General features: G+C 40.3%; 1 protein-coding gene across 1 annotated transcript in view; it reads left to right on the forward strand.

Moving 5' to 3' along the window:
- LOC119424034 (phospholysine phosphohistidine inorganic pyrophosphate phosphatase) overlaps positions 1 to 10,550 on the forward strand; it is a 41,723-nt gene extending 31,173 nt beyond the window's left edge. The window contains exon 7 of the mRNA XM_037691492.1: positions 10,418 to 10,550. Coding sequence (XP_037547420.1) covers positions 10,418 to 10,514 — 97 coding nt within the window. The 3' untranslated portion in view covers positions 10,515 to 10,550. The remainder of the gene's footprint in view (positions 1 to 10,417) is intronic.
- Positions 10,551 to 11,393: the final 843 nt, after the last annotated feature.

An 11,393-nucleotide genomic window follows, 5' to 3' on the forward strand; every position in this document is an offset into this window, starting at 1 on the left:
GTTAATTCAACCTTTATTTAAACAGGTTCGTCCCATTGAGCCACGAGGACTCATTTACAAGCGAGACTGAATATAATTGTTGTATTTGTTGTTTTTTATGTCAACCAAGTACCTGATAACTGAGTTGATTGTAGCCTGACAACTATTGTAAAACTGTAATTCATTGATTAAAATGTTAATTTAAATGAAACTGTTTCTAGTTAAAATCATAACAGATGACAAAATAAGTGTTAACTGCAAAAATAAATTTCCAAACAATTTATTATAAAATATGTAAAATGTAAAACAAGCTTTAATAAAGTACTTTTACTACTATTTATACTGTTTATTAATGACACATCTCAAGTCAGCAGGAGCACCACCATCATCATCATCATCATCACAACAACACATAGTGAGAGCTGTAAATTTAATCTGCACAAACATTTTCAATCAGAGCTCAAAATGTTGAACTGTCAAAGAAATGTGCAAGAAAATAAACTAATGTCACTCTACAGGGACATTTAGAGAGAGGACAGTTCACAGAGACACAGTGAGGACGTGTGAGACAGAGACACAGTGAGGACGAGTGAGACTGAGACACAGTGAGGACGAGTGAGACAGAGACACAGTGAGGACGTGTGAGACAGAGACACAGTGAGGACGAGTGAGACAGAGACACAGTGAGGACGAGTGAGACAGAGACACAATTTATGCTGCAGTCTTTGACAAATGATCTATAACTTGAACTAAATTACGTCAGTCTTGTTGTCATGTTGTCATCATTCTTGGTTAAATCAGGTCTCTCTTGTAAATGAGTCCTCGAGGCTCAATGGGATTTACTGTAGAAATAAAGGTTGAATGAATCTCTCAGGAAAAAAAGGCCAAATATTTTCTAGTTGAGTTCAGTAACTGGAATTACCATAAATTTAAAAAAGACCACCTTTCAAAATTTAAGCAGTAATAGATATTTTAAAATGCTGAATTAGAAATAGACCCGTTTAAACCGTCATGTTGCAGAGCAGCTGCAGTTAAAACACAACTAGTAATTTAACATGTTTCATTAACTAAAACTGGCGACATGAAGTATTAATGTGGATAAATTGAGGTACAGAACAGTCAGATAACGCTTCACAATGGCAAAAAAGTGTCGTATTTGCATCAACTTACCGAGAAAACACGGAGAATGAACTACGTTCAATGCTGAACCCGCTGCTGTTTGGAACTCTTTGCCGCTTCATGACCCACGTGACTTCCGCATTCCATTCTTTCTATGGGAGTCTATGGGAGTGTCGCAACTCTCTCTTTACAGGGCTCTGAGAACAGCTAATCAGCTGCAGGAGGAAGCTTATCCTGCAGTATGGGCTGCACAATGGTGCGTGCAGCATGTGCTAAATATTTTAAAATAATTTATTTTAAATAAAATTCCCATGCTGATCATGTGGCTCATCCATCAACCAGCCATTTGTGTGTAATGTCCAATCTTATTTTGAAAAACCTCAAAAGAGCGAATCCACGGTAAACGAACTGCGAAGTAGCGAGGGACTACTGTACATCTACAACCGAATAGACACATAATCAGCCATAACCGATAGTTGTATCACAAAGTGAGATTGTGCATAGTGTTATTTTAAAGGTTTCACCAAATGGCCATAAGTTTTTTCATTTCTCAACATAAGATGATCTTAGTCTTAAACTGGCATTGAAGGTGGTGAGTGATATGCATTCTTTCAAGGAAAGTCAAGCCTTTAATTTGACTTGCTTTAACCTGAGTACGTGTAATTAAGACATAAAGGAAGCTCTACTCTGGAGTTTGTTCCTAGGGAATTACTACTTTCAAGTTGGCACTGATTGCCTGGCCTCTTTTATTGCTAACAATTGCTCACTTCAGTCTGATAGGAACCACATTTGTTGTTGTTTGTGTTAAGATATTTTAGAGGGAGTCATTTATAAGTGGAATTTAGAGTATTAGATCTAAATGTTAAAGTTTTTGTAAAAAATTTTTGTGAAGTCTTGCCAGTTTGCATCAATCGAACAAAAAGCAAAACTCCACCAACACCTGCTAACATTTGGCTTTTTGTGCCGTGGGAACAAGTTTTAACCCTCCTGCTGCCCTTGGGTCAAAACACCCTACGAGTCCTCAGCGTAAAACTGAGGCCTACAGTTCATTTTGACCCAACAGCAGCAGGAGGGTTAATCTACGTTCAGATAAAACAGCACTTCGCTTTATTTTACGATGTGCATCAGCAACTTTACAGAACGCAAACTTTCTTGTGGATTCTCTGAAGCTGATGGCAACAACTCGCAAAAAGAATTTGTCAAGTTTGTCATTTCCTTCTCGAAGACATTTGGCAGCTCACAGTTTCTCAGTGTCAGTCCAGCTGATGTCTGCAGATAAGGCAAGGATAATTAAAGTGCCGTTGTCTCAGAAGCTGTCATATTTGACAGATGTGTCTAAAGGTAATAAATATCTCACTGCGTTGAAACTGTTTGAGACTAGCTGGTTATGCAAAGTTGTGATGAATAAGATTCTGTGAGCCTTCAGTGTTTGCGACCAGTGTGGCCACATTTTTTAAGCCAATTTTGGAAAATCTCGGCCTGTGGTCATGTGAACATCTTGTAAAACTGTATTGTAGGTCATGCATCATACTTACTTTGTACCAACCTTTGCAGCCACACCATCGTTTATGATTTGTTCTACTGGAGTACACTTTTGAAATGAAGATAGGCAGATTTTGACCATTTTTTAATAATTACCGCATTATGCATCATCGACTTGGTTAAACCCAGACATTCGGGGCTGTGGCCTCGAATGTTTTCTGTCATAAGGGAAGCTCCTGTTAGGCCTTTTGCGATAAACAATAAATCAATTAATCGCATGATGAATGAAAATTATCGACCTCATTTTTATTTATCAGCTTTATCGTTTCTTCGTGTCTCTCTCTTTTTACTGAAGACACTGGACGACAAAAGGCTCAACTCCTGTGCTCTTCACGGACCCCTCCCTTTCTCTTTTTTTGCTATTCTTTAATATCCGTGTTAACCATCCAAAATTGCGTTTTTGGATCATTAAAAGCAGCTAAGCTGAGAAGCTAAGCTACGAGCTAAGCTAACAGGCCAACCTCAGGAAAAAACCTCCATCTTGTCGAAGCTCCAAAATTCACGGTTGAAACCTGTGCCTTCGTGTAAAAAGTTATTTTTCTCTGCAAAACAAGCTGAGAACTTGTTTACTGATTTTATATTAAAAGCTTTGTGTGAAAAACGCTTTGCTAAAGAGCTCAAACCACACTGAGCATCCACCATTGTGAGAACCTGAAAAAAAGGAGACAGCCCATGTCGTCAGGGGCCTCCCTCCCGTTTTCTTAAAGAGACACACTGCTCTCTCCCTCACTATCCATCCTTCAGTTCAAACAGTCTCACACTGCCATCCAGTGGTCAAAAAAGGGACTACACACAAAACAAATTTATCAACATTTCTTTTTAAATTTGACAATAATTACTAATTATTGTCAAATTTCAAACAATATTATCATTTATCGCAATAATTTTTTAGACAATTAATTGCCCAGCAAAATGTGTTATCGTGACAGGCCTAGCTGCTGTACAGGCATCAAAACAACTCCAGCCCTGTAGGCTTACAGAAACCAAATTGAGAGTTTGGGGGAGATTGGAGATGCCTGCTATAACTTTGGGACTATTTTGTAAGAAAATTTCTTGCACTCATTTTTTGAACATGTTCAAAACCCAAGCGTCTTTTAATAACCAAGCAGTTATTTAGGGCAACAAAAGCCAAGTCCATTAAATACATTAAGGGGACCAAAACTCAAGTCACACAGCTGCCAGCGCAGATATTTTGCATTTACTCGCTATTCTAGTCACAAATAATATGTCATTGTCATATATTGTCTAAATTAGGCGTTTAAGTTGATGTCAACACACATTTCTGACTTTCATCTGAAGGAAAGCAGGCCCTTTCTACCCATAATTTTCAACATTTGCGCTGCATGTTCGTGCCTTCTAACCTCAACAACATACTAAGTAATGCACTGTTGGTTGAACCTTTTTATCTCTACCCTCATTCGTGCTCAATATCTGTTTCATCTGTTGTGTTGGGCAAAATGCCTACTCAGTAAAACCAGGTGAGGAGCTAGAGACGGCTAAATCACAATTGGAAGTACGATAGGTGACTTGTTTTTCTCTCTGTATACGTGAGTCTTTGTTCATGTTCCTATGTGTGGGGTATTAACCTATGGAAAGCTTTTCATGGTTTTCACCCTGCGGTTGGTTGCCTTGCCTATGTATCCCTTCCAAACAAAGATTAAGTTATTCTCACATCACACGGTTAAAGGATCCTGTTTCCCTTATTTTTGTGTGATGTCTTATCTTTGAGTATCAGCTAACTTTCACACACAGGTACATATTTTATGAGTCATTCATATCTACTTTCACCTCACGGAGGCCCACTTTACTCATGAAAAAGTACGTCCAAAATGTAAAGAGCCACTTTTCTATTTTTTATTGTTTGAACAGTAATTTTTTAATAGATGTGTTCAGGTTTCATTCAGACCAGTTGAAAGCATTTTGATGGCTTAGTTGCTAAAATAATTTTTTTTTTTTTTTTCTAAGAACAAGAATCAGTGATTGCGGTTAACCTTATGGGGAAATTTTATGTCACTTCTCTAAGATTCAAACTTGAAATTTCAATCAAAAATTCAAAAGCTTGTCACCGTCTTCCTCTGAAATAAGAGTGAACCCTTCAGTGTTGAGCAGGTTTGTCAAAACAGAGAGCAAGAGTTTGGGTATTTCATACTTCTGACTAAAACTGAAACAGGTATGGTTGAATCTCTTCAGTTCTTGTGTGGAACTCGTTTGCTTTTCAAAGTCCCATATACTGGTGCAGACTTGACTAAGGTTTCATTATAAAGTGCACCGCCTGAGTGGTGGAGTGGTGGGCGAAAGACAATCGAGATGTTTATAATGTCAGTAAAAGTCAAAATATCAGAGCATCCGTTTGCTTATTTTAGTTATAGTTTATTTTTCAAGTTATCCACCTCATGAGGTTTACATAAATATGGCAGTGGTGGCCATCTTGGATTTTGACATAGTAACCCAGTTTTCAATAGGAAATTTCTTACACTTCAATGCATCCACACACTGAAATGGAAGTTGGCTCATTGCTTATCCTTCAAATTATCCAGCTTACAACCTTTACATATGTATGGCAGCGGTGGTCACTTTGGATTTTGACATGGCAACCCAATTTTCAAAAAGAACCTTTCTTACAACGGATGGACAGACAGAGGGAGGGTATTTACAATTCCCCCTTTTTGCTCATTGAAGGGGGACAATTAAAGTCCTTGCATTAAATGACAAACTGCATATTGTTAGTTTTCAGCTAAGATCATCTTATGTTGAGAACGAACAAATTTGTAGTTGTTTTTTTTTTGTTGTTGGTCAAACCATGAAAATAATACGCAATCTCATGCAAAATAATGAGATGTTGGGAATTACTCTCAGCTACTACATCATCACATTTTGACACAATATTGGTCAAATTGACAACAACTCCCAATGTTGCAGATTCCAAATATGGTAAAAATTAAAAAGAAAAAAAAACATTTTTTGAGTAACCTATTACATTTTAGTAGGGATGCACGATATTGAATTTTTGGCCAATATCCGATATGCCGATATGTTAAAACTTATTTGGCCGATACCGATATTTTTTATATACTTTGTCAGAATACTTTGTCAGAACATAGCCCTCTAATTAAGGCTTATTTTTTTACAAAATTGTGTAACAGCTGTAAGAGCTGGTGACATATATTCAGTAACAGCCATATGCATAGCACTTTAACTTGTATTATATGAAAAGTGTTAAATGTTATTTATTAGCATTAGTCACCTGCGAAGCTGTCTCACTTGTGGAGGCTTTTTCCTGGCTGCAGTGTGGGATCCTCTGCACTCCTGTGCATGAAGGACAGACTTTTTAAGTTTAAAGTTTTTGTCTATCCATTGTGCCGTAAGACTAATCATGCTAACGGGGCTAGCGCAACGTCTCAATGTCTGTGATAAATCTCACCCAAGTGCTATTGGCTATTAGCTTCTCAATGTCGTTGGAGATGACAGCTTGTAATTCTGGTAAAGCTACGTCGGAAAAATATCTCAGACTGGGGACGATGTAGAGAGGCTCAACGTAGTCCAAAAATCTTTGGAATCCAACATCCTCAACAACAAAAAAACTTCCACACCGCCAACATTTTGATTTTTTTCCTCTGCCGTGATCAGATCAGATAGGTGCGCGTGACATTATCACGTTGTGCTGGCGCTGCAGGCATCCTTGTCACTGGGTTGTCATAGAAGAACCGCGCCTTTTATATCAGTAAATTATTTTTGATGGAATGGCCAATGTCTGATATGTAACTTTAACGCTAACATCGGCCGATACCATGCCGATAATATCGTGCATCCCTACATTTTAGTGCATCAGACATCTTCACTCCTCTTTTAGACCTTTGCCCTAAACACAGTCTTAACCTTAACCTTCTGATGATGTGTTATTGGAGAAATATATTCTCGCTTTATCTTACTTACTCAAAAAGAACCACACTCGACGGCAGGAGATTTTTAATCAGTATTTACTTACAATGTCAAATTTTCAGGACAGATTACACAAATAAACATAAAGTAAAGACTAGTCTCTAGAATCTGTCCTGAGCCGACTTCTGAGTTTGCTTTTATACCCTTATCAGTTCAGTCGAGTTCACAGAACCTGGAGGTGTCCTTGGCTGCCAGCTACATGCTGCAGCCTCACTCAGCTCCCCATCCAGCTCTTTCTGCTAACCCAAAGATATGATTCATGGGCAGAGTTGAGATTTTCAGCCCTAGTAATAAAAACATCCACAACTTTTCACCAAAAATTCCCTAACATATTAATTTTCTGAAAAAGTGGTTTGCTATTTCAATGTGGTAGCAGCAGTGTTGTACAAAAATGTGTTGGCTGCCGTCCACATCCTACATCACGGCTGACCTCATCTTCACATAAAAGTTGTGTGGTGTCAGTCAATCTTGGAGTCCAGACCAGATCTCCTTTGTGTATTGATATTGCGCTGACCTGAAGGACAAGCAGCGGGCCGCAGATGACCTCACCTGTAACACTAGATGCATTGTGCTGAATTTTGCATGGTTACGTTGACCTGGGTGCTCCTTCATTATTCATGGCAGTGATAGGAAAGCAGCAAAATGAATGCACACAGACATGCAAGCACATAGGAGACTTAAAAGTGCAACAGGTAGGAGTGAGAATGTGGTTGGAGTCTCTTTTTGAAACATAAGAGCCATGTGACTTGACTTGCTTGCGAGTTTGTGCCTCAATGTGCGTGTGTGAACTCTGTCAGTCCTCAGGCAGAAGAGGGCGCGGGAGTAATCCAGCGCAGGAGACATAACACCCCAATCATTAGTGGAGCAGCTCGCATAACCCAAGCGCTGGCAGCTGACAGACATGCGTAAACACATGGCAGCGCTTCTCCCGCATTCAAAGTGGCTTCAGTATTCACTGCCTCTCTGCCCCACCACTACCCCCAGGCCTCTTCTTTCTGTCGTTGCACTTGGCAGCTCACAAATATTTGCCATGGTCCTCTTGCAGAGCTCTCAGAAGGCAGGATTAATGGTGGTGTGTGCTGCACACCCAAGACCAGACGAACAAAGAGTCCCCATCTGGAACTCCAGTCTGTGACTGAGGAACAGAGGCAGCACACAGAGTCTGGTCAAGGCATCCTGGGGTGGTGGGAGGGAAGTGAGGTGGTGAGGGGATTTATAGGCTCCACTTCATGAACGAGCAAGACTCCTGGGCAGTCCTGTGGATGAATGAAGGGGGCGTCCATGTCTTTTGATGTGATGGGAAGGAAAAGGGTTCTGAATGCCGGCCTGGGCCTAGTGTCACACCAAATGGATTACATTTCCCCTACCAGCTGATTAAACAGCCATATCTGCTTCCATCAATGGGCTCTGAGCCAAACAAAGGCAGCAGTCTGATATGGCCATGGTTGGCTATGAGCAGCTTTCCCACAATTTAGGAACTGGAAATAGAAACAAAAATATTGATGAAACATTGGCCAGTCTGTGTCCTTTTTCATTGCTTATTTTATTATGTTGGTTTTACTTAGAAAAAGTTACACCTTTTACATAATACAAAAAAGGTCAAATCACGTAATCTGGACACGATTCTTTTTGGGCGATGACTTGATCAACCTTTTTTGTATTTATTTACCTGGATGATTGAGCTTACAAATCTTTTTATCTTTGCATTCAATTCAATTGAATTATACTTTATTAATCCCAAAGGGAAATTATTTGTTGCAGTAACTCGTCATCCTCATTTCATTAAGAGATGTTATAGATACTGATGGCAGGAAGGATCTCTTGTAAAGGTCCATCCCACAGCGGATCCTAAGAAACTGGCTGCAGATGCCGTCCGATCTGTCCACCCAGACTCGGTTGGCCTCTCAATTCCCCCGGGCAGTAGGACCGCCTGAATGCCGGGCAGAATTCCTCCCAGAGCGATGGCCACTCCTTCCAGCAGTCTGCCGAGCTCCTCGTCGCTGCGGACAGCCAACTGTAGGTGCCGAGGGACGATCCTGTCCTTCCACTGTCATGACCCATGTTTCCTGCTAGTTCCAGGATCTCAGTGGTCAGGCACTCGAGCACAGCTGGCAGGTAGATGAGAATGCGTCCACAGAACATCCTTTTCAACTCATTTGAGATTTGGGGCTGTAATTGAGATATTATTTGAGCTTTTGAGATGTTAATCAGCTGCTGTTAGTTGTAGAAAACTGCCTTGTTGCCATGGTTACACATCATAACAAATGTCCAAAACTAAAAAAAGTTTCAGTAAAAATCCTTCCAGCTGCACAGCATCTGATACCAGAGGAAACAATCATACAAAAAATGTGATTTACATCCAGAAAAAGAGGAATTAAAGTTTCCAAAAGCAAAATCTCAGAATGAAAGTAACTGCTCCAACATGCAGCCACCTTGAGCGGCGCAATTCTAGAATACATAATCAAATACAAAAAAGTACAATAACTTATCGAGGAAGAACCAACCACATTTTTTCAATAAACATATCAAGACACTCAAAGCGCTTTACACTACAATCTGCGCCCTCATTTTCCTGAATACAAAATGACCTTGCTGAAATTTGCTGAAGGAACTGAAACTACATTGTTAAAGTTAAAAGAAGCAGAAGGAAAGGGAGGGAAGTCTGAGATGATCATCATTGTATGTTCCCATACATTGGCGAAATTAGTTCTCTGCATTTAACCCATTACACGTGAGATACACTCGGGTAGAGCAGTGGGCAGCCATGTAGGTGCCCAGGGAGCAATTAGGGATTGGGTGTCTTGCTCAGAGACACCACGATATGTTGGAATGGCTGGGAGGCGAACTGCAACTTTCTGGTCCCCAGTCGGCTGCCCTACCTCTACCCATCTACACAAGCTAAAAGTAGCAAAAGGCTAGCTGAAAGCTATAGGAAGCGAAACACTAGCTAAAAGGCAAAAGTTGCAAAACACTAACTAAAAGCTAAACGTGGAAAAATAGGCTAGCTGAAAGACATTAAACAGTGGTTGTTCTCAGTTTCTGATTCATTTGAAGGGTTTGAGTTAAACATTTTGAAGAAAGAAAAACGGGGACACTCCTGCAGCTTCAAGTGCAACAGCCTCATTTAGAACTAGTATTGGCACCCGGGTGTTGTGTTCCCATCGATGCCGATTGGAGGCTGAGCTGATAAATACCCCAACTGCTGCAAAGTCACTTGATCTGGACTGAATACTAATTAAACACTTCCCCGTGGCACTCAGAAACCAGTTGTTGGCAGCGTTAGCTGCTTCTGTGACCGGTGTCAAAAGAGCTCGTGTGCCACATTGCTAAAAAAAAAAAAAAAAAAACGTGCACACAGACAAATTGGTTCCTTTTTATGCGTGGTAGGAATTTTGTTTTGCTCCTATTTTTAATCAAGTTACTAGAATTTACGATGTAATTTTAAACCCCTGTTTTATATAATTTGAAGTTTTGTGCTTGGTCTTTAAATTAACTGGTCTCAGTCTTTTTGTGTGTTTCTGTTGCATAAAATTAGAGAAACAATTGAGCCTGTTACACTGTGTTGCTGCTGGTGATAAAAATCACAAACATGCACTACCCTTCACTGGCTCTTGGCAAGCAGCGGTGCAGGTACCTTGTAACCCGCCAGGATAGCAACTCAGCAGTTTATTAACAAACTTAAATTTTTATTGCCCTGTTGTTTGTTTAGAGGGAATATAAACCTTTTTATTAGCAAATGTTTTCTCAAAAGCTTACTGAGGCAGCTTGTGTTGTACCTCTGCAGTATCAAAATGCTGTCCATTCTTTGTTTCTTATGGTTTTACTTCTCTTCCTGCAGGCCGAGTGATGAGAGGCACCCAGCAGTGACTGCTGATGGCACCGCAGACGACGTCGCTCAGGCTGTGGATCTCATTCTTAGTCAGAGGGGGCATTGAATTAAAAAGACCCCGAGGACCCTCCTCCTGATCCAATGGGATACAGGCTCAGTATTGCCCAGTAGTATCAATATGTAGCTTGTTAAAGCACTGGTTTATATAGCAAGAGGGTTTAGGGGTAATTTCATAAACTGTTGCTGCTCACTGTGCTGTCAAACATGTGGAAGGATCAGCCACCTGCTGCCGTACATAGTGTCAAACTAACTCCAGAGAAATTTACTCCAGAGAGCTGTGAATGCTTTGAGCTGCACTGTGCATTTGTCAGTACATGACTGGCATAGATAGGATACCTCAAACTGACACGAATGTGCTTGTAACCAGCTGCTGATAGTGTTCAGGCTGTGTTAGTGTAACAGAAAGCTGCTGTGCGAGTGTACCTACAGCCACGCTGCAAATGCAAGATTGTGCACAAATGTAGCAGCTGTGCTGTAATTTAACTGTTCCAAGTGAGAGTTTGGGCATTTTGAAGCAGGTTCTGTGCAAAGGTTGTGTTAATATCTGATCCCCTCCTGTTGAACATCTTGCCTAAAATAGCTGAAATATTTACTATATTTTCCAGCCTATAAGTCACAGTTTTTTGTATAATTTGCATGCCCTGCGACTTATATGCTGAAGTGACGTATTTATAAACCAATATTTGGGTGGGATATGACCATTTTCATTCATTCTGCCTGAAAATATTGAACACTACCATTTTCAGCCACTAGATCGCAGTCGAGCTGTATGGCATGCCGTTGTATCATGTAATAGATAAAAGTGGCTATTACTGACATTCGACTTGCCATAGCCTGCCATCATCGTTCATCTTGCCTGCAGCAACCAAATCAGCTTCATTTTGCTGTGCCACCCCGGTGAAATGCAGCTAATTTGACCATTAAA

Source organism: Nematolebias whitei, chromosome 17 (genome assembly GCF_014905685.2).
Source record: "Nematolebias whitei isolate Nwh7 chromosome 17, NemWhi1, whole genome shotgun sequence".
NCBI lineage: Eukaryota > Metazoa > Chordata > Actinopteri > Cyprinodontiformes > Rivulidae > Nematolebias > Nematolebias whitei.